Here is a 24,961-nt window from a genome sequence, read left to right as displayed (position 1 = left end):
CCACTGTTGACCACGCTGACAGTCTCTTACCTTGTGACCTCTCTGGCCACAACGGAAACATACAATGTCCCCGCTCTCGGTGCTGCGCGCACTTGCGCCTGCTGGGGTAACCCTCCTTGGATGCGCACGGGCCCCCATGACATTGTCGTCGGCCGCAGCTGTGCGCATACTTTCAGTGTTCTCATAACTGCGCAACTTTGTCTTGAACTCCGCAAAAGAGAGAGTCTCATCACTTTGAGTGACAAAAATGGAAAAAGGCTTAAATGATTCTGGCAGCCCCTTCAAAATCATTGCAAGCAATAGTCCATCGCTTAAAACCTCTCCAGCATTACGCAGCGCTGTGATTGAAGTCTCGGCACGTATGACGTAATCAGTCACACTCTCACTACTCATCTTTTGCAAAGAAGTCAGTTCTGTATACAGGCATACAATACGGGGCTTACCCTTGCCTGCATAATAGTCGCGCAAAATCTTGAGCGCTCCACGGCCGTCATCCGCTGCCTCTCGCATGACCAGAGACAAACTTTTGTCATCAAGGAATTGGATCAGTTCCGCGTATGCTTCTGCGTTCTTCGCTGCATCCTCAGCCAGTGCGTTTTCTTCCGCGCCATCGGCAGGCTGATTCAAAATTGTGTCCTTCAATTTCTGCAACAGCAGATGGCCCAAAAACTTAGTCTCCCACAGTTCATAGTTCTTTTCGTCTCCGTTAAACACAAGACGAGACCAACGTGAACTTGTACGTTCGCTCATGGTGCTGGCACTACAATCCGTGAGACACGCATTCAAACGCGCATACAAACAAATGTCTCTCGGTGGCTACTCACATTGGATATCTCTGCACACAAACGTCAAACGCATCTGGGCCCATAACCTGTTAAACAGAGCTTGACTGCTAGATATACAAACTCAATCTATATAAACTTTGGGAGGACAAATAACATACCGAGACTGGATGCAAGTTCAGAGAACACTCAATCACTTTATTTTGTGCAGGTGCATCAGCTTTTATAGACAGTCACATGACACACACACCTGAAATGCATGAGCAATAATTGGGAGCACAATCAGTTGTCAATTATTCAATTAACAGAGGAGAAGAAATGTCTTCAATATGTTCACTGTCTTGTCCAGTATGGAGACGTAGCAACTCTATCATAGTTAAATCTATCATAATTGTTGGAATACACACACATGATCACGGTGATCATGCGTTGATTAGAACAGGCTCTACCATTGAGTCTGCTGACATATAAACTGAAGCACCTGATCGAAATGATCCTGCAGAGATTGCAGATAGTGCATGAATGCAGACATTGCTTGATTTCCACAGGATCTTTGTGTGTGGGTTCAGCGGATCTTTGCAAACAGAGGAGATCTGTTTTGTGATCTGTGGAACCATGTCGTCTGTCACGCAGTCTGTGTTCAAGGTTTGGGTGCTCTGAAGCTCTTTGCCTGTGACAAAAATGTCATGTGACATGCTCCTATCTCCTCATAACACTAGGCATCTACAGAAGTTCATTCTCACTCAGTAAATGAGCTCTTGAGCTGACTCTTAGTAGCAGACCGACTAGCTATGTGATAATGGACCATGTCTGTGGGAATGTTATTTTGCCTGAAATGGGAAAGGGGGCAGATTCTCCTGACTGCCATAAGTCACCGCACTGTAAGTAATTTCAGGTAGCACTCATTCATTTGCTCTCTCATTTATGATTAGGTAGCCTATAGGAAAACTGAATGGATTAGCTTTAGTATTTAGAGAATTCATTTGTTTTCTGTTAATAGGTGGCTGTAGGACATATGCCAAATGTGGATTAAAATGGAACACATTTTCGGCAAATGTTTCAGACATTGTTTGATTACAGTTAATTTTGCTGTTCATTGATAATTCGCTCAAATCATTGCTTCTTTGGCTGAGAACAGATGTTATTGATCTTTCTCCTTCCACAACCACAGATTCATGTCTGACTCAGCAGCCCAGTGGCAGTAAAGGAAACGTCTCCACATCCAGAGGACTTCTTCTGCTGTCTCTGGCTCTTAGCGTCTGCCTGCTTTTCACTCTGGCTGGTTTTGTTGCGGTGGCTCACCTTTGTGAGTTTCTGTACATGTTCACCTGTTAGCGTTCCCTCATAACTCTTTTCTCTCCACTTTTGTCACCTTTGTTGTGATAGTATACTATGGTGAGTCTGTCTACATATTCACTCAGGTCCAAAGGTGTCCCCACAATGCTTACATACAGTATGTATGTAAAGTCTCTGGGTTTACGTTTGTTGTTGTTGTGTAGTTGTTCTCCATGGTACAACTCTGATCTACAGGTCCACAGGTTTTTCTACAATGCTTAAATAAATAATGTAAAAGTATGTGTTCTTTGGCAGATTCCAATGCACAGACTAAGCTTGACCTGATAGAAGCACTGAACAAGAATTTGTCAGCAACCTTGAATACCACTGGTGAGATTGACTGGATACTGTAAATGTTCATTTTTCTCTAATACATCTGATGTGTTAACACACATAATTGTGGCCCCTTTCATGCACAGTAACATAGAAAAACAAATATGTTTTATATATTGAATGACCTACTGTGCATGTTGAAGGACATTATGTTCAAGTTCAAGTTACATATTCATTTTCAATATGTCCCTTTGAGATACGTACATGTGATCTTGCCTGCTGCACTTTGACTAATGTTTTGTTCATTAACAAATTTTACTGGAAACTGCTGGGGAATTCCTGACACCACTTCCTGAAACTATCCGTTTCGATGTTAAATTAGAAAAAAAATTGTTTTAATGGAATGCGATACTATGTTAATATATATAGTATGAAAATATTAAGTATTATGATGCCTTCCCAGATGAAATGTTAATCATAGAAAATGTGTCCACGACAAGAACATGATGAACAAATAAGTTACAATGGATGCTATATAAGCTGTTGTGTGTCTGAATTAAGGAAACATGCCACCACCAGTCAGGTGTTCTGTTTGGGGAAAACACAGAGGCAGATGAAATATGTGGAGTTACTAAACTGGAAATGATGAGCGTGTGAGATTTAGCTACATATTTGGACTATAAGTATTCTAATTAACACTTACAGTATATCATGGGATTTGTTGAATCATCATTTTGATGTGTTTTAACTGACATTATTCGATTTCTTCCATTTATGTAGAAGCTGAGCTGAACTGAGTGTTTTATTGACTTCTGCAATTTCTTTTTGATGTTACACTCTCTGACCTCGTTGGTTTATTTTTTATTTTTCATAGATTTAACTGCAGGGGTAGAGGAACTGCTTGTCAAGCACAGACATTTGTTGACCCTCCAAATGTCTTTTGATGGTAAGTTTAAAATGAGATTATGCATTTAGTCAAATGTGAAACAAGCATAGAAAGAACTTTCCACCTCCCCCAGAAAGTTTAAGAAGGGAACTTTTAGCGACAATTGCTAACTTGTACTTTCATTGAATGCAAACAGCATGGTGTTTGACATGATGTTACACAGTACTCAAAAGGCTGCATCGGTGAAACATGGTGACAGCACTACCCAGTGATCAGTGTCGTCATGTGTGTTTGTAGCCACCTCTGGTTGTAGGGTCTGTCCTGATGGCTGGGCTTACAACAGTGGGAAGTGCTACCTCTTCTCCTCCACTAATAAGACCTGGAGTCAGAGTCGAGATCACTGCATCACATTAGGGGGGCATCTGGCCATTGTGAACAATCAAGAAGAACAGGTGAGGTAAAAGGGTGTTTTTTCTATCATTGCATGCATTTTATTGACCTATTCTGGATATACCTTCATGCATTTTATCAGAACAAATTCGCACTTTTTATGACGAACTTGGAATAAACTTTCAATAGCGTGATTACCAAAGCATCCTTTAATGAAGGTATTGTCTCTTATTTTTCATGAGGTTTATTTTTTGTAAATTTGATACATTGCTGAATATGTTCTTTGAAGTTGGTGCATGTTATTTTTCTGTTTTGTAAAAAAGCATAAAGATGGTTTGAGCTTTTTCCATATAGTTATACCATTTAGGAATAAATATCTGTGATGTTTCCCATTAGAATTTTCTATCCCAAAGTGCCATTGAGAATGTCTACTGGATGGGACTGAGTGACCTGGAGACAGAGGGACAGTGGATTTGGCTGGACAGCACACCTCTCAATGAGACTGGAGCAGTGTAAGACATGCCTCACGCGTTCTCAACACAACCACATAACACTTACTTATATGTGTCAATAGTCTACATACTGTTCCATGAACAATGATGTAAACATGAAGTGCTACATTCAAATGTATAGAATCTGGTTGTACTGTTCAGCAGTAGTTCAGCGCTGCTACTGCCCGGCTATTCTCATGGTTACACATGTAAGCACAACAAACTTGTGCTTGTCAGTCAGACGCAGCACAAAGACTATGCTGGCTGTAGGTTTGACACAAAACAGCCTCACTGTCATTGCAGATGCAGAATTGTTGTTGTGCTGCTGCCCCTTCTTCAGTGAACTGAGAGACCAACAGATATGTAGTATAACTGTTCATCATCTTCCATACAGAGCATGTCTACATCATGGTGCATTATGTTTACTCCATCCACCCTGTTTGTTCACAGATTCTGGCTGAAAAGGTCTAATGGACTGGATGAACCAGATAACTGGAAGGTGCAAGACACTTCTGGGGAAAACTGTGGACTGGTCTCCAAAATGGGAGACTGGCGTGACAACTCCTGCAAAAATCTGTGGAAGTTTGTTTGTGAGACGACAGCCACCGATTGGATTGGATTAGATTGAATATTCAGCTGCTATATATGGAGGCTTTTAAGAAATATTTTCATCAAATGTACACAGTTATTTCTACATTGTGGTTGTAAGGAACCACTTTCCAGACCAACGACAGAACTGGGAGTGGGCGAAGGTTTCTGCGTGTTCGGCTTTCTGCGCTTTGCTGAAATACAATATTTTATTAAATGACCCTATGTGGGTAAACATAATTCATCTGACTCCTCTCAATTTAGGAACTCAGCCTTAGTCCCTGTTCTTTTAATGCTATATTGCTACCTGTTAGGTAGTCTGACCTAGTAATTTCCAGCATTTTCGTTTGGATCAGCATTTCAGTAGACTATTATTTTTAGATCACTATAGACGGGAAGATGCTGTATTTTGACAGACAAATTAATCTATACACTTGAAATATATTTTTTATCAATACATTTATTTCATAAAATAAAATAATTCTGATTTTCAGTTTTCTGCCTTTGTTTTGTTTGTTTGCAGCCTTGTTACCAAATATACAAAAGTGGTGCAGTACACACGCTAACAGAGTGGGAAACTACACCAGGCCTTTACATGCAGCACACCGACTCATAATCGCTAACAAAAAAGGCATGCTAGCATTAACATAGAAGGGAAGCACAATAAAGATGACCTATTATGCTCATTTTCAACATTCATTATTATTTTTGGGGGATCTACTTGAATAGATGTACATGCTTCAGAGACATAACACTGGGCAGAAGTCAGTAAACAGCCAGCAGAATTGGATCAACAGCAGTGATAAACATAAGAATTATTTAGCAGCCTTATGTGATGAACCAAGTATATTCAAGCTCTTGCACTTTTTGAAGTAGAAAGGCATCAGAGAGATTACATAAATTGGTCAGAACAGTCACTCAACCTTACTGCCAGTGAGTTGACTGAATGATTTCATCTGAAAAACCTAGAAAAGTTAAAGTTACACTACACACCAGGCTATACAGCCTTTACCACCAGTACGATTTGTTAGCATCTCTCCAGCACTTCTGGACCGAGCTTTAATGAGAATGCAGTGTTACAACTACAATATGTAGCTTTTACTGACTTCTACCAAATTGAATGCAAGTAATGGCATAAATCACCTCGTAAGATTAACTGGCCACTTGTGAAATTGCACAAATGTCAGACATTCACCCTGTGCCCATACCAATGATATTAACAGTTGGCACATACAGTGGAAAAATCCTGTCCTGTACTCAGGCAACTTCTTAGTTACCTAAAATTAGGACCCTTTCGTCGCTGGTCCTATAAGTAGCACAAACTCAGTAGCAAAATTTCTTCTTGGTCGGGAACATGGAACATCCTGGTGGCGCCGTGTGTTATTTGGTGATCGCTCTAGTTAGGGCTATATCACACTATACTACAAGGTGACCCGTACAGGATGAGAATATCATGAAACTATTTGTTTCATCTTAATATATCGTCGTTTGAAATGGTAAGCTTAATGCTCACTTGTAGATTCGAAACTGCTAGTAACGTATAGATTCCAAACTGCTACTACCCAGCTATGCTAACTCTTACTTGGCTGCGCGGTGATTTGAAATGTGAAATCCGCTGTGATTGCCTTGTCGGCAAATCTAACAGTTTTCAATTATGCATTTAATAAATTAATTGAATTTCCATAGTAACAAGAGAATTTGCTACATGGTGAGTTTACCCTAGAATTGCCCTGTTTTAGAGAGGGCCCACGTGTTTGCCATGCGGTGAAACATTAGCCAGATTCCATTTGACCAATCTATAACGGTAGTAGTTTGCAGGCTAGGTATGTAGCAGTTCGTAATGTGTGTTAAAGGATGACAGCACAAGACTATATAGTCTCTGATACAGCATGATGGTCTTTCACAGTGCACTGAAAACGCATGTTTATACACCAACGATTATCACTGTAATGTCACTTATGAACGGTCATCAGTGTTTCAACCTTCTTTCAGCAGTCTGCCGGGTATGGAGGCTCTTGTGACTATGGGCTCAAGCAAACCTTGGCAAATTTTGTGGTAAGGCATGTCCTTTTTGCAATTTTACTTGAGCTGTCGGTGTTATGAAGATGCATTATTCTCTGAGTAACCTTGATGCTGTTTTTCACAGTGCACTGAACACCGTATTTGTTAAATGAGCGATTGAAATACATTTTTAATTTGTATTAAACGTTAAGTCTTGTACCTTGCAGCCCCCCTTATCACCAGGCCTTCCACACACTCAACTGGTAAAGCCCAGTTACTGGACCTGGAGACCGGATGTCTGTCTTTACAGTGGCTTGCAGGAGGGCAAGGTTCTTTCATTTAAAGGTGTGTGATTTGTGCCATCACCACCACCTCTAGTGTGTTATGATGATTTTTGCAGACTAGAGTCTCTGACTACCATTGATGTCTACACACTGCACTGAACACAGTTCAGTCTACTAAAATATCTTAATTTTTTGTAGTGTTTTGTTTTAATATCTTATCTCTTATGGTGTAGATTGACTTGGATGGAATCATGGTCTGTCTACAACCAAGCTAAAAGCTCCAGGTGTGAAGTTATGAGGTAGAGATTTTTTTTTTAATCATAGCTTGGTGAACAACATTTGTCTATGATAGCGTTATTTGGTTCAACTGAATGTTGGTAAAGTCTACTCGCATCGTTCTGAGATGCCGCTAATGGATTAATTGAATAACATACCGTCACCTGTGTTAATTATTATGTGTGTTTCCTACCAGGTGTTCCTGTACCTGGAATGTGATGTCGGTCTTTACTTGCAGGAGGGGAAGGTCCTTTCATTTCAAGGTGTGTGATTTGTGCCATGACCACCACCTTTCTAGTGTGTTATGATGATTTTTGCAGACTAGAGTCTCTGACTACCATTGATGTCTACACACTGCACTGAACACAATTCAGTCTGCTAACATTTCTAAAATTTGAGTAAAAAGAAAAATATGTAATATTGTGCATCTTTATGGTGTAGATTGACTTGGATGGAATCATGGTCTGTCTACGATCAAGCTAGATGCTCCAGGTGTGAAGTCATGAGGTATGTAAGGTGTTCATTTTTTCCCAAAAGGGTGGCTAACAATATTTGTTGTCTATGATGATTGCGTTATTTGGTTCAACTGAATGTTGGTGAAGTCTACTCGCAGCGCTCTGAGAAGCTGCTAATGGATTAATTGAATAACCATACCGTCACCTGTGTTAATTATTATGTGCGTTTCCTACCAGGTGTTCCTGTACCTGGAATGTGATGTCGGTCTTTACAGGGGCTTGCAGGAGGGGAAGGTCCTTTCATTTCAAGGTGTGTGATTTGTGCCATGACCACCACCTCTCTAGTGTGTTATGATGATTTTTGCAGACTAGAGTCTCTGACTACCATTGATGTCTACACACTGCACTGAACACAATTCAGTCTAAAAACATTTCTAAAATTTGAGTAAAAAGAAAAATATGTAATATTGTGCATCTCTTATGGTTTAGATTGACTTGGATGGAATCATGGTCTGTCTACGATCCAAGCTAGAAGCTCCAGTTGTGAAGTCATGAGGTACGTAAGGAGTTTTTTCTTTTTTTTCCCCAAAAGGGTGGGGAACAGTATTTGTTGTCTATGATGATTGCGTTAATTGGTTCAACTGAATGTTTGTGAAGTCTACTCGCAGCGCTCTGAGATGCTGCTTATGGGTTCATTGAATAACCATGCCGTCACCTGTGTTAATTCTTTTGTGTTTGTTTTCTACCAGGTGTTCCTGTAACTGATGTCTGTCTTTACAGTGGCTTGCAGGAGGGGAAGGTCCTTTCATTTTCAAGGTGTGTGATTTGTGCCATGACCTACTACCTCTCTAGTGTGTGATGATGATTTTTGCAGACTAGAGTCTCTGACTACCGTTGATGTCTACACACTGCACTGAACACAATTCAGTCTAAAATGTTTCTCAATTTTTAGTTAAAATAAAAAATTAAAATATATTGGTCTCTTATGGTGTAGATTGACTTGGATGGAATCATGGTCAGTCTACGATCAAGCTAGAAGCTCCAGTTGTGAAGTCATGAGGTACGTAAGGAGTTCATTTTTTCCCCCAAAAGGGTGGGGAACAGTATTTGTTGTCTATGATGATTGCGTTAATTTGGTTCAACTGAATGTTTGTGAAGTCTACTCGCAGCGCTCTGAGATGCTGCTTATGGGTTAATTGAATAACCATGCCATCACCTGTGCTAAAAAATGTTTTGTGTTTCCTACCAGGTGTTGCTGTTATGAAGATCTACATTAACTGCACTGGGACCCAACAACCTCCAAGACTCATAAATTCGAAATAAATTTCTTTAAATTGAATTGTGTGTGTGTGTGTTTTAACTGAAGTGGTGTTGGTTTGTAGATTGTCCACTTATGATGCAGCTGCAGTAAACGCAGAACACAAGTGTTTTATCTAATGTTTTGTGACTCTCTTTGAAGCTTCTGCTAGATACGTTGATCAATATACATTTCTGATTCTGACATAAGTAATTGTTATAGGCGGATGTCTAAGATTATACGTTTAAAGTGTACATTTCTTGCAATAAACTACCATGAATTCAATATGAATGTATGTTGACGTTACTAGCTGGGGCTATGGTAAGTTAATACCAGGGTCTGCGTCAAACACGTAGCTGTTTCCGGTTTCATCAGTGTCTAATGCGTAGTGTAGAACAAATGACATGACTAGCAGCTCCAGAGGATAAACTTTGACGCCTGCAAAATATGCAGCTGACGCCATGTGAAAAGCGGAGGTGGCAAGCGTGCATTTGCAGCATTGAGTGGCGACAACATTTAACGTTAGTATTGGTGTGGTACAGATTGCGAAAACCCATACGTTAGGTTGCTAGCTAGTAGCTATCGTGTTCAAATATTTGATGGATTAGTTACGTAAGTTCGAACTTGGCAAACAAGCCTTGAAATACACTTGTTTAGCAGGTGTGGGATTCATTACCTGTAATTTTGATGGAGAACTTACGACCAAGTTGACATAAATATAAACACAGTATTCATTGGAACGTAGTATTGTGGCGATAGCTATTTATGATGCGTTGTCAGTTACATTTCCTGGAGGACGGATTTCCAAAAAAGTTTCCTTGATCGAATCGTTAGCTTCTTTGCTCATTGGAGGTAAGAGAAAGTAGAGCATGTTTTTTTTGAGTCGCTGTGCACTAACGATAAAACAACATTAGCTCATAAGGACACGAATTAAGTGAACCGTGGCCCTTGACTTAATGGATTATCAAGCGATACGTTACGGCTAGCCTGCCAGTGTGTACCTACATGTTCGCTTGTACTGAAGAACTGAGTTTGAGATTCTAATGCTAACGTTACAAGTTACTGCCTAGAAAACTTTTCAGTTGATTTTAAAGTAGTGACCTGCCTTAAATAAATATTCCCCTTTGTACCCATTCAACTTACCCTGGATTCGATGTCGGCATAGAGTAATTTAATAACTTGCTGGGCACTTTTGTAAATCTCTAGCTAGCTACCAAGGCAAGGGGCTAATTTATTCGTTAAATCACCCAGAGGTCGCCCTGCTAACGTTAGAGGCCACACGCCCAAGTTTGTGTCATGTCGGTGTTGACACGTAGGGAGAAACTTTTTCTTTGTGGATTTTTTTTGTTTCAACACGTATTCTCGACAATTTACTCCTCTTCTGTGTATCCGTTTTTTTTGTGGAAGATCTGAAATTGACATTAAAGATGTGTAGCTGATGTGTGTCTGACAAAAGCCTTTAAACCTGTACTGCAAACAGTTTTATTCAATCGTTCTATACATTTTAAACGGACAAAAACCTTTCTGCTTAAATTGAAAACACCTTTGTTATGTCCATTATCCTTCTTTCTTAGAGGACCGAGAGGCCGGGAGGGCTGTCATGACGTCTGTGACCCAGCGGGTTTGGGGATGGGTGCGCCCTACCCTGTCCTATCGGCCATGGGGGGGGAAAGCTAGCCCTGATGGGTGTGTGATGGATGACAGCAGCCAGAGGACCAGCTGGGGTTGGGGGGGTGTCGCCTCATGGGTGTGGGGGGCGCCAAAAGAGAAGACTTACCACAAGACGCTGATAGAGGAGTACTGGGAGGCACCAGAGGAGAGAGTACAGCACTCAGAAGTGGAGGACCTAAGAGCTGGCACCCTAGAGTGTGACAGCAGTCCCCCTATGAAGAGTGCCTCACGGTGGTGGCACACTATGATGCCCTCCTCCTACCTGCCGTGGCCTAGGTTTGCCTTCTCCAGTGGACTCCGCCAGCGTAAGGTGGCGGGGTGGGGAGAAGGCCTCTGGGACAAGGAGAAGGCAGACGGGGATATCTCAGACTATGACACCCCACCCCCCTCTCCGACAGCCTTCCAGAAGGCTTCAACTTTTAGTGTTTTCTCACGATCGTGGGAAGGGGAGGTCTTGCCGGAGCACTTTCTGATCTGCTTTAACTTCTTGCGACATCTCTTTGATCTGTGTGTAGTTGGTCTGCTTTGGGCGGCGTCCCTCCCTGCCCGCATGCTTCTGGACGTTGTGGGGGTGCAGGGTGCCCTGAAACTCTGGCTGCATGGCATGGCCATGTTCTTCGTCTCTACAGTTGGCATGGCGACACTTCTGTGGGTGGTCCAAGAGTTCTTGCCGCAGTTTGCGTTGGTTTATGGGATCATCCAGGGCATTGCCATCTCTGTCAGTGTGCGACAGAGCATCATCACTGGAGAGGAGGAGCAAATGGAGGTGCAGAGGGAACAACAGGAAGAGGTGGAGGAGAGGAGTGAGGAGAAACAGGAAGTCGAGACTGGTGTGCAGAAGCTGAGCATGGAGGAAAGCAGCAGAAAAAAGATTCTGACTTAGTAACCTGGATTAAGGGTGAGTGTTTTAGGAGGTGCGTTGCTGTGTGTGTTGTTGACAAACTGTTCTTCATCTTACTCTGTGTCGACATTTAATTCAGAATTATGGCCTTAAAAAGCATTTTGATATCCTGAAGAGGAAAGTCCGTGAACATCATGCCTCACAATCAATTAAAGGGCTAGGCGGAACAGATCATTGTTATTGACATCAACAAACACAACCAATATAGCATCATTTAATGTTATATCATGAAGTTATAACTCCTCAATTAGGTAATCATGAAATATTATCATGATAATCTACCACATTCTCTGATCATTTAATTCTGTAAACTTAAAACATCAAAATGGTTCCAACACGGTTCATTTCACAAAACCAGTGGATAAGTGTTACAGTTTTTATAATGTTCTTTCTTGAGTTGGATGTTTTACTTATGTGGAACATTGTGAATTCTAACTGCATGTGAAGTTTTCTTGTCCCTGTTGAATGGGACTTTTGAAGTCATGCAGCTGAAACCAATATCCATGACATTATGAGGTTAGTTAGACACCAAACTGAACTAATGATGTTACATGGATGCCGTTTCACATGGGCAGCGCAACAGCAATGTGCAACCTGAACAAATGATGTTGTATGGATGTCACGCCAACATGGCAGCACTAGACCTACAGCCGGAACTAGCGATGTGTGGAGTTTAGATTACAAGGGCAGCATTATCCAGAAATAATGATGTCAAGTGAATGCCCCTTCACTAGATTAAAGCAGCACTTGACTGATATGCTCCAGCCTGTGCATGTTGAGCGTCCAGTGAGAGTGTTGCTGAATCGGCTCTGAGCATAGACGAAGCAAAATACTTCCCCAGTCCTACCTCCAAAACAAAGCCCAAATTAGCCTGGAGGGAGTAGGCCACCTCAAGAAGAGCAGTTAGGAAGTAGGGCTGAGAAAGTGGAACAAGTATTTTAATGATGCAGATTTTCATCACACACCAGCTGTAGAAAATGCTCAACAACACCAAGGCCCTTAGGCCACCTGTTCAAACCAGTCACCTGGTTTAGACTATGTGGCAGGTGGCTGAAAGTTGTGTAGGACCTTTTTTTTTTGTTGCTTACTATGTGCAGTCCAGTTTACCCATACGCTGACCTCTTGTTTTTGTTCCCTGACTTGTAACTGAAATATAGATGAGGCGATTGTGCGTGTCTCGTGAGGGTCAGGAGTTTTCTCGTAATCAGCTGGTGATCTTTTCTGCCGGTGCGTGTCTCTACAGGCCGACCGGATCCGGGTGCTTCCGCACGTGCTCCATCCGAGGGCCTCGTCGCCTGGAGCTCTATGTGACCTACACTCCACATAACTTTTCACTTCACTAAGCCACTGCAGCGTTCTGCTTGGAGCAAAGGATTGTGACACTTCAAGATGACTTTAACAAACACCTCACATTACTACCAGACTACTTTCCATTTTTATCTATTTTTTCTTTTCTTTTTCTGCCCTAGATGTCTGGTACAAGCTGTGATTTGGAACAACATCCATTTTGTTCTCATCCAAGTCCTTTACTTGTGATTATTCATGAAACATTGGATAGACGAGCAGTTTCATGTTATGTATCCATTTTAAAAGAACTTTCCATCGTATGAATTTGGAAATGGAAAAGGAGTTCCAGTTTACATCCACAGGGGTGAGCTAATTAAGTACTTCATGTAGCACAGTAAATATCTCTGTGAAAAGACACCTTTTAAAGAAGGGAAATAGATTTTTTTTCCGAATGCTTGAGTGACTTGAGCTCCAACCTCCAGATCTCTCCGCTGAAAGAACTTCCCTCAGATCCTCTGGCAGTCCCACCAGCAGCTCCAGCCTCCAGATCTCTCCGCTGAAAGAACTACCCTCAGATCCTCTGGCAGTCCCACCAGCAGCCCTGCTGATTGCTCATTTATGAAAACTGCGGATGCCCAGCACTCCATTTTATGGGTAGAAGCCCGTCTGCAGCTACAGTAGAAGAATATAACCACTGCTACAGTCACTGCATGTGTCTTGTCCCACTACTGCCTCGTGATTTTGACACATTTTATGACCTGTGTGTCTCCCAGTCTGCATGTTGTTTTGTCTCTATTTCACCATCTTTTCCATCATTTGTTCCCCCAGAGGATATGTTGAGTTCACTTTTGGGCAACTTGGGCAGAGGTACAACTGGATTCGATGAAAGTATTTTGCCTGATTTATTTTGTGGAAATGATTTTCGGGGATTTTGTTCTTTATTAATGTGTATTGTTTCATTGTTTGCTCATGTGCCATAGGCTCATTATATCTGCATGTCCTAACACTAACAGCCAGACACACACAAGAATGACTAAGATAGTTTAAGCATACTAATATAAGACATAATTTTATTAGTTATATATCAGCTAACTGACATTTTTAAAGACAGGGTCTTTATTCTGATTGCATATCCATTTCTATTGTGAATGGAGTGGCCTTACTGACTTATTCAGTAACCCATTGCACTGTTACATTTTTATCATTTGAGGATAGATTTAAGATAAAGATCAGTCATTTAGTGGCTTTGTTGTATCACATGTATACAGTTCACACACACATACATACATATAACCATTACCATCTTTTTCACTGTTCTTGTACATATCTTTTTTAATATAGCTTTTTATGTTAATCTAACCTATGCATGTTTAGGGCTGTTGTAGTTGTTTTGTGCGCACAAAACCAAGCTTTAAACTCTTTTTCTATATGAATCTCTTTTGTAATCCTTGTATTATTGTAATATGTTCCACACACAGACGTCTCTGGAGAACCCTATGCTAGTGTCATCATATACTGTCACAATGTGGATTGTCTTAGAAGTGCAGAGTAACTAGTCACACACAGATGTGGGGACTTCAGAGATGTTTTGTTAACATGTATTTGGTTGGGGGTTGGGGGGATTGTAGAGGTGGATGGAAGGATGTAGAGGCAGAAGTGGAATAACAGATCAGATTGCTCTCCTGGATGAAATGCTGTTCTGAGCCCAGCTGTGTTCTGGACTGAGTGTGAATAAAGATGAGCGTCACTCCAGTATGCATGTGGCTGAACTGTCACAGAGATGTATAGATGTACGTTTGAGGATGATCAGAGAGATGTTTAGATGTACGTTTGAGGATGATCACAGAGATGTATAGATGTACGTTTGAGGATGATCACAGAGATGTTTAGATGTACGTTTGAGGATGATCAGAGAGATGTTTAGATGTACGTTTGAGGATGATCACAGAGATGTTTAGATGTACGTTTGAGGATGATCAGATGTATAGCTGTACGTTTGAGGATGTGCTTAGTGTTAACCTGTCCAAGACTAATCTGGCACTACACTGCATTTCAAAACTGAATTGGAATTGGGCTGGACTGAGAACCTGTTCCTGTGGGGACAGGTGTGAACTCTTATGAAATTAGACTGGGATGAGTCAGTGGGATCTGCTTGCACTTGCCAGGCAACAGCCTGGAATAACCCTGCTGATGGCTTCAAAACAAGTGGCTGGAAATGGCTGCTCTTTATTTGACTTATTTATACCACCGGTGTCCAGGAGGGTATTCTAAGTACGTGGCACAAGGTGTTGTGACAAACCTGGAGAAGTTAATTCAGAGTAAGTGGTAAACCTAATAGAAGATCTCTATGGCTTCAATCTCCTAGTAAAACAAGTTTTGCGACTTACTCTTGAGATAAACTTAACAGGGTTTGTCATGAAACCACAAACTTGGAATACTCCCCTCAAGACAGCAGTTAACTTAGTTCAGCATCCTAGTTTTGTAACACTGAAGATGTCGACCCTATCTGCCCGTAAAAGAGTCATCTAGAAGGCTGAGGGGTTGGGTGTGGCGCTGAAACACAATCAACTGCTTTTATTCTGCTGACTCTGAACCACAGGCTTTCTGACATGGTAAAGATCTAGTGCCTCCTTCAGAATCCATTAGAAGAGACAAAAATAGCACACGGGTCAAACCTCTTTATTCACATTAACTCTGTTATGTTTTTTTTTTCATTATATACACACATGTGCATCATCAGTTAAGTAACATACATACTGAAGGTTTTATTGTAGAAAATGGTGGCATATACTGGTAGGATAATCCTGCATTGTGAGGCTAAGCAGTCAGATGTGTAACACAGATGACCAGGAGGCAGAGGTCCAGCCAAAGCTGGACTGGAGACATCATTTATCACAAACACGCCTTTTCAGACAGTGATTAGCCATGCACCCACCCTCATACACACACACGCACACTGACTCACACTCCGATGCTGTGTCTGGTGCAGAGCAGGGGCGCACCCACAGCAACATGCACGTGGCTTACTCCTTGGCCAAGAACTCAGCTTAGCAGTGCTCTTGGACCGTAGGGTTTCGAATTTCACGTGATGTGCTTGAGATGAGCTCTGGTTCGGTCTGAGAGAGATTTTTTTTTTTTTAAGACTTTTGTTTTTGAAGCTGTGGTGTGCAAGTGGGTGTGATATGCTTTGTGAATGTGTGTGAGCTGAGGAAGAGTCGAAGGGAGGTGGGCCCACCTGAGTCACCGTCTGCCCATATGAGAAAACAGTCACGTCTAATCGCTGAATTCTTTGTATGGCTTCTGTCTCACTATCCCAACTCGTCTTGAAAGGAATGAAAATGTGCCCAGATCAGCACTGTTTAGCAAGTCGACTTTTTGATGACAGCTGTTCGGGCTCTTCTCTGCTTTCTTGGGGGGAAGCCTCATCGGATTACAGATGAGTGTTTTAGGAATCAAACTTTTACATATTCACAGCAGGTGCAGCACGCACCTTTAAACACACTTAACCATAAGCTAGGCCACACTCGTTCAAGCACACAGATTGTCAGAACTATGTGGAGTCTGCAGCAAGTTGCCATGGCTTGTGTTCTTGCAGAGCTGTTGGGGAATTCACAAATATGGTCACCTCTTCAGGGTCTCGAGTTACTCAGTCTGGTCTAGAGTAGTAATGTTTAAGTATAGTTATCTCTAATTTGGTCATATTGAATTGTATAGTGATATGGTGTTAGGAGTAAGCCACTGGACAAGCACAGTGCTAACGTCATTTAGCCAGAAGACATAAACAACCAAAACCTCTTGAAGCGCAAAGGTGCTCAGCATGGAGACTATCCCATCGAGGGTGCCTTCTTATGAAATACACTCTACTTAAGGCTAATATTAAACACAAACAAATAAATAATAAAGGGGAATTCAACTATGTAAAAAGAGGTCAAACTGATGTATATGTACAATTATTTAACCCCACCCTTACTGCCACATACATCCAAAGCGTTATGATTGTGAAGATGTTTGGTTCTCTAGCATCAGAGCCTGTGTCTGTGTGTGAGATTCTCATTCTCTCCAGGGAACGCAGTGACTGAGTGCAATGAGGGGTGAGTAGAGCTATCTCTATGACGGTCACAGACTGCAATCCCCACCAGTTGGCCACCAGCTACACTGACATGCATCAGTGGGTGTTTGGACCTCCAGAGCTAGGGGGCGCTGTGCCCCCACCGCCGCCGCCGCCACCTTCACCCGGTCTGTGCCGGCTCCCATGGCCCATGATGCAGTGTGCACTCCCGCACCCATCATCATCCTCCCCTTCACTCTCTGTGGACGACTCGCCAAATTGGCGCGGCTTCTCATATACACAGCAACCTGCATATCACAAACATACACACAGAAGTCAGAGAACATGCCAAAAACACACACTGACACACACACACACACAACATATGAGAGAAATACAAAAGCAATCCACATTTGGGATATAAGACTACACATATGGGATCGATTTAGTGACTAAAAGATTTACAAATTCCCCTATGATTTGCAAACAAACAGAATGTGATTTATAAATGCTCCACGATTTGCACTTATGCACACATCTTGCAAATAAAAATGCTTCTCGCAAACAAATATAGTTAGTTACATGTTTGCAATGTGTAACTATCTATGCTATATACCGTAACATAATGTGGAAGATAAGGGTTATTTATAATCATACCTGATAAAGTTGTAAAGAAAATTACACAACCGTCACACAATCCACCAGCTATTTGATGAGGTGAATAGAGGCCTGTTGCTGTGCAAATGTGTTCCACTTGTAAAACCGATTAAATAGATATGCAGAACGTGGTTTATTAATTTCCATTTGTTGTTTACATTTGTGTAACTTGTCCTTTATTTGTTTGCTTGAAGCATTTTTATTTGTACATCATTAGACATTTGTTAATCACCTTCTGTTTGTTTGCAAGTCTTTTTGTTACTAAATTGACCCCATATACACACACCCTCTATGATGGACAGAGGGCATGGCATCCACATAAACAACTATCTATGGTGAACATTAGACACATATGACCATTTTATGGGGGCCATAATACAGGAAATCTGTAAGGAATAAGGGATTGGATTGCAGCCAATAGTCACTAAATCCAGACTTCAGAGTACGTCACAGCACACCATTCTCCTCAAGTACCCTTGTAAGGCTCTAAAAACGGGGTCTGAATAGTGCTGTACAAAATGACAGACAAACTTGAACAAAGAACAACTAAATTGGACATATATGACCTCACTATATTCATTCAACCATACAAGATGGTGACGAGAGAGAATCAAACGCTTTCTTAGGGAGCGAGAGAGCAAAATCTATATTAATGAGGTGAGCGATTAAGCAAACAACCTCGTTTTCTATATCTGGACTGGAATAAGGACTGAAGGCCGGGTCCGAAACTCACATTTCGATGATCTCCTGCCCAGGTGTTCGTTATCAACCGTGTCGCTGGACCATTCCACCTTCTTCTCCGTTTTCCGCTTTCTAAGCTTTATGGTCAGACTTCGACCCTCCTAAACAACAAATTCAATTCAAATGCATGGACATCAAATCTACAAACAACTAATTTCCTTATCACAGCTATCCTAGTTAGCTTTACACTCATCACAATACTATTTTCTTATACAGAAAAGTAATATCCATCTATGGATTATTTTCACGTTTCTTTCAGATGAATTCGACTTCTTGAAGGTGTTCAAGCTCGGCTTGAGAACCACTGCCTTTAACTAAAGATGGCCAAGCAGCGAATTACATAATTTTGCTGAACAAGACGTCCATCAGTCAAATACGGCTAGCTACTGATTGAGCAATCTAATAAGGAATCGCTAAACTCATTCCTGTTAAATTAATGTTATGGCCAGTTACATGCACATCATGTAATAATTTAACAGATCGCTATTAGTGGCCACCTAGACAGCCACGACAGGTTGCAAAACTAGTAGACCTGAGCTAGTTAGCTACTCGATTCGTTTTAGCTTGTTAACTTAGTTAACGTTAGCTATGACATCAAGCTAATCATAATGTAATAGCTAACGAAAAATAACAATGTTTAGAATAACAGCAAAGATGGCTGGACTGAATAACTTAAACAAAAAGGATGAATTACACTTGACAGTCAACTGTCAATGGCTGTATAGCATTATGTACCTGCTGGGGCGGTGGCGGTGTGTTGATCGTTACTGTCTCCGTTATCGTTTCACTAGAAGTACCTGGGACCTCCGCCATGGCTGCTACCGTTAGCCAGCTAACGTAGGTTCTCTCTTTCAAATCAGTTAGCTACTGAAACGTGTTCCGTTATCAGAAATGTTTAAAAATATTTAAACCTGGCTGTTTCACGCACTTCCAACCATTTACTACCGCTACAGTATCGTCTCACGAAATCAGTGCGTCGAAGCAGCTGTACTGCATGAGTTGATTGTTTATGCGCTTAATTTGCGGTTGATCGAACAGTTTACACAGACGGACCACTTCCGTGTAGTAAATTGGTGTTTCTCAAATCTGTGTCCGATGTGCTACATCCAGAAAGCTAACATGTGATCCTCTTACACACGTTAACGTAGTTCGGTGTTAAAGTAATGTATTTTCAGCGACTTGACAAAGACTATTCCTTATGTTTTAAATCGATTCAGAGGAAGATCTGAAGTGATATATTAATCAGTCATCAGTAGATATAAGGACGATGTGCTAGAATGCTAGTCCATGAATGACAGCTTCCTCCAACATGTCTGCGCCCTACAGCATATAGTAAGAAGGTAGCTATCATATTTGTCAGATTCTTATTCATGCATCTACTGTATCATTTGTCACTTTCAACTGTATTTGTTTCGGTTTGCTAGTTGCTCATGCAACACAAGACGGAAGTGACTATCGTAATTTAATTCTGATCAGTGTGACCATAGTGTGTGACCATGTCTATGAGTGTGACATCCTGGGTCGGCAGTTAAGAACGCCCCTTCTCCTATTTTCCTTGGCTTTTGAGGCAACTTTTCTATTATGACCTTCTATACTCTAGTAACGAATATCTCTCTCTCTCTCTCTCTCTCTCTCTCTCTCTCTTTCTCTCTCTTCTCACAAGACAATATTGGGTATCTGGGGATGTGGAATCCCATGTGTAGGCTGTCACTGTGGGTCCGCCAGAGTGGGACACATAGAGTGTGGGTTGTGTGGGGATGTAGGCTCTGTTCTCAGAAGGCGGTGAAACCTCCTAAGATCCCCACTCAACAGTCCTCTCCCACACTGCGGCCTCAGTTTGAAAAACAGAGACGGAAACACGAGAGGGAAAAAAACATCCTATCCAAGGTGACTGACCTTGAAAGAACTCTTAGTTCACAATCACACAGCATACTCACTCACCACACTCACTTATTAAGAACTCTCTACACACTCTTCATCTCATGGACACCCTTTACATCATATTGAACTCATGACACTCCAAACAGGCAAATGTAATCTGTATTACATCTGATCATCATGTCATCAATGTACGTATAGCTGAATGACTCACTGTGACATTTGCAGGGTTTGGATAATGAAGGCTTAAAATGGACACAGAAGGATAAGATAGTATACAGCACTTCCACAATACCAGGAGAAAAGAAAGGTCTCATTTTGTCTTTTATTTTTTTGTGGCTAAAACAAAATAATGATACTTACGTGACTATCAACCAGTGATGTGACTATCCATGGATAGTAACACAGATTAATGCACGTGTATGTTTAAATTCAGTGACACATGTTTGTAGGTCCTTTGCAGTGTGATCTAATCTGGGCTGAATATGGGTTGTCTGCAGTGCTCTTGACTCCTCTCGTTGCTCCTTTTCCCCTCTCCTTTGTTCTGTGCCTCTCAGACACCAGTGTGCCCTTCCCTCAGGCCTACAGTCCGGAGTATGTGGAATCCTGTTGGTATCAGTGGTGGGAAAAAGAAGGGTTCTTTACTCCAGAGCACCATGTGAGGGGAACTTACCAATAAATTACATTGCAGCGCATGTCACTACCACAACACTTCTGCATCTATCTCTACTTGATATTTTATGTGGAATTTCTAAGAGATGCCGCTATGCCATTCCTTTTTGTCTGACACACTTGATGCATCAGCCAATTTTGTGTTTTGAGAAGATGGTGTTGATTTTTCTTTTCCTGTCTCAGAGGAAACTGCCACATGCTGTCAATCAGACCTTCTCACTATGTATCCCTCCGCCCAACGTGACTGGATCTCTCCATCTCGGCCATGCCCTGACTGTGGCGATCGAGGACACCCTCTCCCGCTGGTTGGTGTCATAGTTAGTCCTACTTAGGCCACAGACTATCCATGTCTATGTGCTGTTCTAGAGAACTGAGACCGGATTGCGTTTATGTGACATGTTTGTACATGTTTATCGTCCAGGCGACGGATGCAGGGCTACAAAGTGCTGTGGGTACCAGGCTGTGACCACGCTGGAATAGCCACACAGGTGTGTGACTGCCATTATTTGTTCGGTTCAGAACGAGAAAACTACAAAGTGTGCGGTTATGTGCGTGCATGCATACAGTATGAGTGTAAACATGTGCTTATCTGTGTGTGTGTGTGTGTGTGTGTGTGTGTGTGTGTGTGTGTGTTAGTCTGTAGTAGAGAGGAGGCTTCTTAAGACACATGGGAAACGCCGACAAGACTACAGCAGGGAAGAGTTCCTCCAGGAGGTGTGGAACTGGAAAAATGAGTGAGTCCCGCCCTCCCTGTATGTTCCTTACTAAACTCTTTTTCATGTGTTGTGTTGTGCAGCTCACCTGACCAGCATTTATGATCAATGAAAGCTAGTAACTGTATATATAATGTCCATGTCGAAAAATCTTAATTTTAGGAAAGGAGATGAGATCTATGGGCAGTTGAGGAAACTTGGGGCCTCGCTGGACTGGACCAGAACCTGCTTCACCATGGACCCAGTAAGGAGACAGTGCCTTATACATGTACACCTGAATGGAGATGGAAACACAAAAATCATCACAAGACAGACACACACACACACACACACACACACATACACATACACATACACACACACGTGTGTGTATACACATCGGGGACCAGACTCCTATGTGTGTCCTAGTGGCTCCTGCATCTGTTCAAATTTAGATTTAATCTTTAACATCGATGTTAGGCCAATGTGTGACTGATGTGTGCGTCATGTCATGTTTGTGTGTCCATTGTAGGGTTTCAGCAGTGCTGTGACGGAGGCCTTGGTGCGTCTGAGTGATTCTGGTCTCATCTACCGTTCTGAAGGTCTGGTCAACTGGAGCTGTGCTCTGGAATCAGCCATATCTGATATAGAGGTACAGCTCCACGCTTCCTACAAGCACCCTACCTATCTGCACTTCATCTACAACACCCTGTCTCAATCCGTATTTCAGTTAATGCATTTTAGTTACTGTTTTAGTTGCTGAAAACCTTCCCTCTTTAAAGTAACAATATGTAACAATTTTACCTTAAAATAACAGCTTGAAAAAAATTGTGCCGGTACAATTACTTTTAATATGGAGAATGAATTGCCATCGGGGGTCTGTAGGGAAAATACTGTGGTATGTAAGATTTCTGGAGCCGCCCGGTCCTTTGTGTCTGAGCATGCGCGACTAGGATCGGGTAGCGATTTCGATCCAGAGCTAGCCATCTTTCTGCTGGATTAGTAAGTAGTTTATTTGCTTTGTCTTGTCTTGCACTTGCTTGATGTTTGACTGTGTTAGCAAAGTTGTTGACTCGCTAGTTTGTCATGAACGAGGAAAGCAAATTTCAACAGGTTTCGCCGCTAGGGGGCGCTCCAAGCCAAAAACTACTTATTGCTGCTTTAATATTTAAACATATGTTAAAATATAAAATCTAAATTAACCACTGCACACTACAGTGTATTACCGACTTTTTATCCAGAGCGAACAATGTGTTACACCTGCATGCTTCTTCAGGTCCGCTCCACAAAATGACCTGGATGTTCCTGTGACCAAACATTGGCTGTGCACAGGGATTTCTGTTCATATATTAAAATATGTTTAAAATGTGTGTGTGTGTTTTAAAATAGGTAGATTCTAAGCAGTTGCCTGGTAGGACTCTTCTGTCGGTTCCTGGTTATGAGCGAGAAGTTGAGTTTGGCACGATAGTTACATTCGCCTATCCTGTTGAAGGACAAGGTAAGTGGCCTGGTATTTAGACTTTTTCTCTGTGCAACTTAAAGAGGAGGAGTGTACATTTACCTGTGAGGTTGTGTGTGTGTTAGACGGAGAGGTGTGTGTGTCAACGACTCGTCCGGAGACCATGCTGGGAGATGTGGCCATAGCTGTGCACCCGGATGACCCACGATACACAGTAAGTGCACCCATGATCTATACACACCAAAACTGATGTCACAATATATATATCAATACATATGAATTACAAACACACTATAGCCTTTGATGTGTTTACCCACAGCTTCATTATAGACACATACAAGGTGTACACATAACAAAAGTGACTAACTGATATAAGGTGGAATGCACTTTACAAAATCTACAGTCAATCTACAATGTCTGGAAATGGGTCAAATGGCAGTTTAACAGAAGACTTCTGTTTAACTTGCTTTTCCACAGCAGGAACTGCTGGCGGGGGGGGGGCACCTTTGTGTGCTGTGCGGGAATATATCAGTATTTTGTCATGCTCGGAATTGACGTTGCGATCGAAGAGCAAAATATTACGTAACTTGTAGGTCCATAGTTCCTGCACTACAGTGGAAACAGAAAGGCTGACAGGGTGGATTAGGGGGCCATTCCTGTAAACGCTCACGCCACCTGGTGCCCCAAGTTCCTACGGTGGAAAAGCGCTTTTAGGTAGCAACCGCAACACAGGCTCTCGCACATCTGGGGAAATAGGCCACACCACCTGCTGTGAGAGAGAAGCAGGCTCTTGTATTGTGCACAAAGTAGACCTTAGCATTACTGACATCTAAAACGAAGATCGACTAGTGCGTAACTTGCAATTACAGCAGTTACATTTCTGCACTTCTTTTTCTTTTTTTTATTACATTTTGTTATATTTCTTATGTAAAGTAGTATTTATTGTTACAACAGGTTCTATTGCTCGTAGCTTGACTATTCTCTCCCTTGTACGTCGCTTTGGACAAAAGCGTCTGCTAAATGACTAAATGTAAATGTAAATGTAAAACTATGTGTAGTTAATGTATAGGAATGTAACATTTTCACATTTAGTCTTACATTGATCCTGATCCATTTGTTTTTGACCATACAATCAGTTTGATTGATACTCGTAACATTTAAGCTCACTGTTTAATGCAATGTCATTACATCTAACAACTGACTTATATACTGCGTGGTAATATTGTAGGTCATTTAATAATTGAATGATTAATTGTATTTTGCCGCAATATTTATCACTTTCCAAACCTTCCAGCCTGGTGTTTTCCATCGTTGGTAACATTTTGACTGCCTTTACACCGACATAGCCCCTGCTTTGTGGTGGTTTGTTCAGTAAGGCTTTGCTGATATAAAATCAGATCTATTTGTATTGTTTTCCTCTTGGGCTATTGAATGGTTTGTTTTGCTATTGAAATAGATTCTATATGATAACGCTGAGCTATGTGTTCCCCTCGTGTAGGAGCTCCATGGCAGGCAGTGCAGACATCCCTTTATTGACCGTCTACTGCCCATCATCTCTGATGCATCTGTGGACATGCAGTTTGGCACAGGTACTGCAGGGTTAGGGTTAGGGTGCTACTCTCGCATGGTTAGGTAACGGAAGCTGTTAGTCAAATCAAGTTTGAATTGCAATGTTTCAGTGCTTTGTGAATCTGACTTTTTTTTTCCTTGCTTTTTTCTCCACTTTCTAACACACACACACACACACACACACACACACACACGCACGCGCACCCTTAAACACAAATACAAACACACACATACAAATACTCAGGGGCGGTGAAGATCACTCCAGCTCACGACCATGCTGACTTCCTGCTCTCCCAGCGGCATGAGCTCCCACGGCTGACTGTGATTG

At 41.8% G+C, this 24,961-nt stretch overlaps 4 protein-coding genes and 4 non-coding genes across 19 annotated transcripts; 7 read left to right on the top strand and 1 right to left on the bottom strand.

Moving 5' to 3' along the window:
• Positions 1–1,173: 1,173 nt before the first annotated feature.
• Positions 1,174–5,153, top strand: LOC122132164 (CD209 antigen-like protein E). The gene is made up of 7 exons (XM_042706984.1): positions 1,174–1,663; positions 1,954–2,088; positions 2,373–2,447; positions 3,265–3,336; positions 3,574–3,728; positions 4,063–4,178; positions 4,608–5,153. Exons 1-7 carry the CDS (start codon positions 1,582–1,584, stop codon positions 4,783–4,785), a joined length of 813 nt encoding a protein of 270 aa, XP_042562918.1. The 5' UTR covers positions 1,174–1,581; the 3' UTR covers positions 4,786–5,153.
• A 910-nt stretch (positions 5,154–6,063) lies between these two features.
• Positions 6,064–14,669, top strand: cunh6orf47 (chromosome unknown C6orf47 homolog). 12 transcript variants are annotated; one of them, XR_006152170.1, is made up of 14 exons: positions 6,064–6,241; positions 6,738–6,800; positions 6,974–7,091; positions 7,264–7,329; positions 7,503–7,569; positions 7,748–7,813; positions 7,999–8,071; positions 8,251–8,317; positions 8,511–8,577; positions 8,756–8,821; positions 9,011–9,910; positions 10,633–11,627; positions 12,874–13,281; positions 13,400–14,669. XR_006152170.1 is itself a non-coding variant. In XM_042706972.1 (13 exons), exon 12 carries the CDS (start codon positions 10,659–10,661, stop codon positions 11,610–11,612), a length of 954 nt encoding a protein of 317 aa, XP_042562906.1. In that variant the 5' UTR covers positions 6,064–6,241; positions 6,738–6,800; positions 6,974–7,091; positions 7,264–7,329; positions 7,503–7,569; positions 7,748–7,813; positions 7,999–8,071; positions 8,251–8,317; positions 8,511–8,577; positions 8,756–8,821; positions 9,011–9,910; positions 10,633–10,658; the 3' UTR covers positions 11,613–11,627; positions 12,874–14,669. The 12 variants fall into 12 exon arrangements, 11 of the variants coding, with proteins under 11 accessions (XP_042562906.1, XP_042562907.1, XP_042562908.1 ...); XM_042706972.1 differs by having other exon boundaries at positions 12,874–14,669; XM_042706973.1 differs by having other exon boundaries at positions 12,788–14,669.
• Positions 7,127–7,192, top strand: LOC122132169. Its single transcript, XR_006152174.1, has one exon. It is a non-coding gene; the product is annotated as a small nucleolar RNA SNORD52 (small nucleolar RNA).
• Positions 7,607–7,672, top strand: LOC122132168. Its single transcript, XR_006152173.1, has one exon. It is a non-coding gene; the product is annotated as a small nucleolar RNA SNORD52 (small nucleolar RNA).
• LOC122132167 lies at positions 8,109–8,174 on the top strand. Its single transcript, XR_006152172.1, has one exon. It is a non-coding gene; the product is annotated as a small nucleolar RNA SNORD52 (small nucleolar RNA).
• LOC122132166 lies at positions 8,616–8,681 on the top strand. Its single transcript, XR_006152171.1, has one exon. It is a non-coding gene; the product is annotated as a small nucleolar RNA SNORD52 (small nucleolar RNA).
• A 911-nt stretch (positions 14,670–15,580) lies between the features above and the next one.
• ppp1r11 (protein phosphatase 1, regulatory (inhibitor) subunit 11) lies at positions 15,581–19,428 on the bottom strand. The gene is made up of 3 exons (XM_042706983.1): positions 19,099–19,428; positions 18,356–18,464; positions 15,581–17,273 (listed from the first exon to the last, which is right to left on the bottom strand). Exons 1-3 carry the CDS (start codon positions 19,174–19,176, stop codon positions 17,083–17,085), a joined length of 378 nt encoding a protein of 125 aa, XP_042562917.1. The 5' UTR covers positions 19,177–19,428; the 3' UTR covers positions 15,581–17,082.
• Positions 17,282–24,958, top strand: LOC122132165 (valine--tRNA ligase, mitochondrial-like; the record flags this gene model as incomplete). The annotated part of the gene is made up of 13 exons (XM_042706985.1): positions 17,282–18,279; positions 20,027–20,250; positions 20,470–20,551; positions 20,799–20,899; positions 21,097–21,218; positions 21,335–21,401; positions 21,550–21,647; positions 21,789–21,870; positions 22,138–22,257; positions 22,995–23,103; positions 23,190–23,278; positions 24,563–24,653; positions 24,878–24,958. Coding segments are annotated over exons 2-13 (1,246 nt in total), but the record flags the coding sequence as incomplete, so codon positions are not given.
• Between the last annotated feature and the right edge of the window lie 3 nt (positions 24,959–24,961).

This window comes from Clupea harengus, unplaced genomic scaffold (assembly GCF_900700415.2).
Source record: "Clupea harengus unplaced genomic scaffold, Ch_v2.0.2, whole genome shotgun sequence".
Lineage (NCBI taxonomy): Eukaryota > Metazoa > Chordata > Actinopteri > Clupeiformes > Clupeidae > Clupea > Clupea harengus.
This window is presented reverse-complemented; position numbering and strand designations above follow the sequence as displayed.

Bases quoted from the DNA above. Each gene is read 5' to 3' on its own strand.
- ppp1r11 (XM_042706983.1), bottom strand. From the start codon at position 19,176: ATGGCGGAGGTCCCAGGTACTTCTAGTGAAACGATAACGGAGACAGTA. The intron at 18,465-19,098 runs GTACATAATGCT...TTTGTTGTTTAG, and splicing joins CACCGCCACCGCCCCAGCAG to GAGGGTCGAAGTCTGACCAT. The intron at 17,274-18,355 runs GTGAGTTTCGGA...TGTGATATGCAG, and splicing joins GGGCAGGAGATCATCGAAAT to GTTGCTGTGTATATGAGAAG.
- LOC122132164 (XM_042706984.1), top strand. From the start codon at position 1,582: ATGGACCATGTCTGTGGGAATGTTATTTTGCCTGAAATGGGAAAGGGG. The intron at 2,089-2,372 runs GTGAGTTTCTGT...GTTCTTTGGCAG, and splicing joins TGTTGCGGTGGCTCACCTTT to ATTCCAATGCACAGACTAAG. The intron at 2,448-3,264 runs GTGAGATTGACT...TATTTTTCATAG, and splicing joins AGCAACCTTGAATACCACTG to ATTTAACTGCAGGGGTAGAG.
- cunh6orf47 (XM_042706979.1), top strand. From the start codon at position 10,659: ATGACGTCTGTGACCCAGCGGGTTTGGGGATGGGTGCGCCCTACCCTG.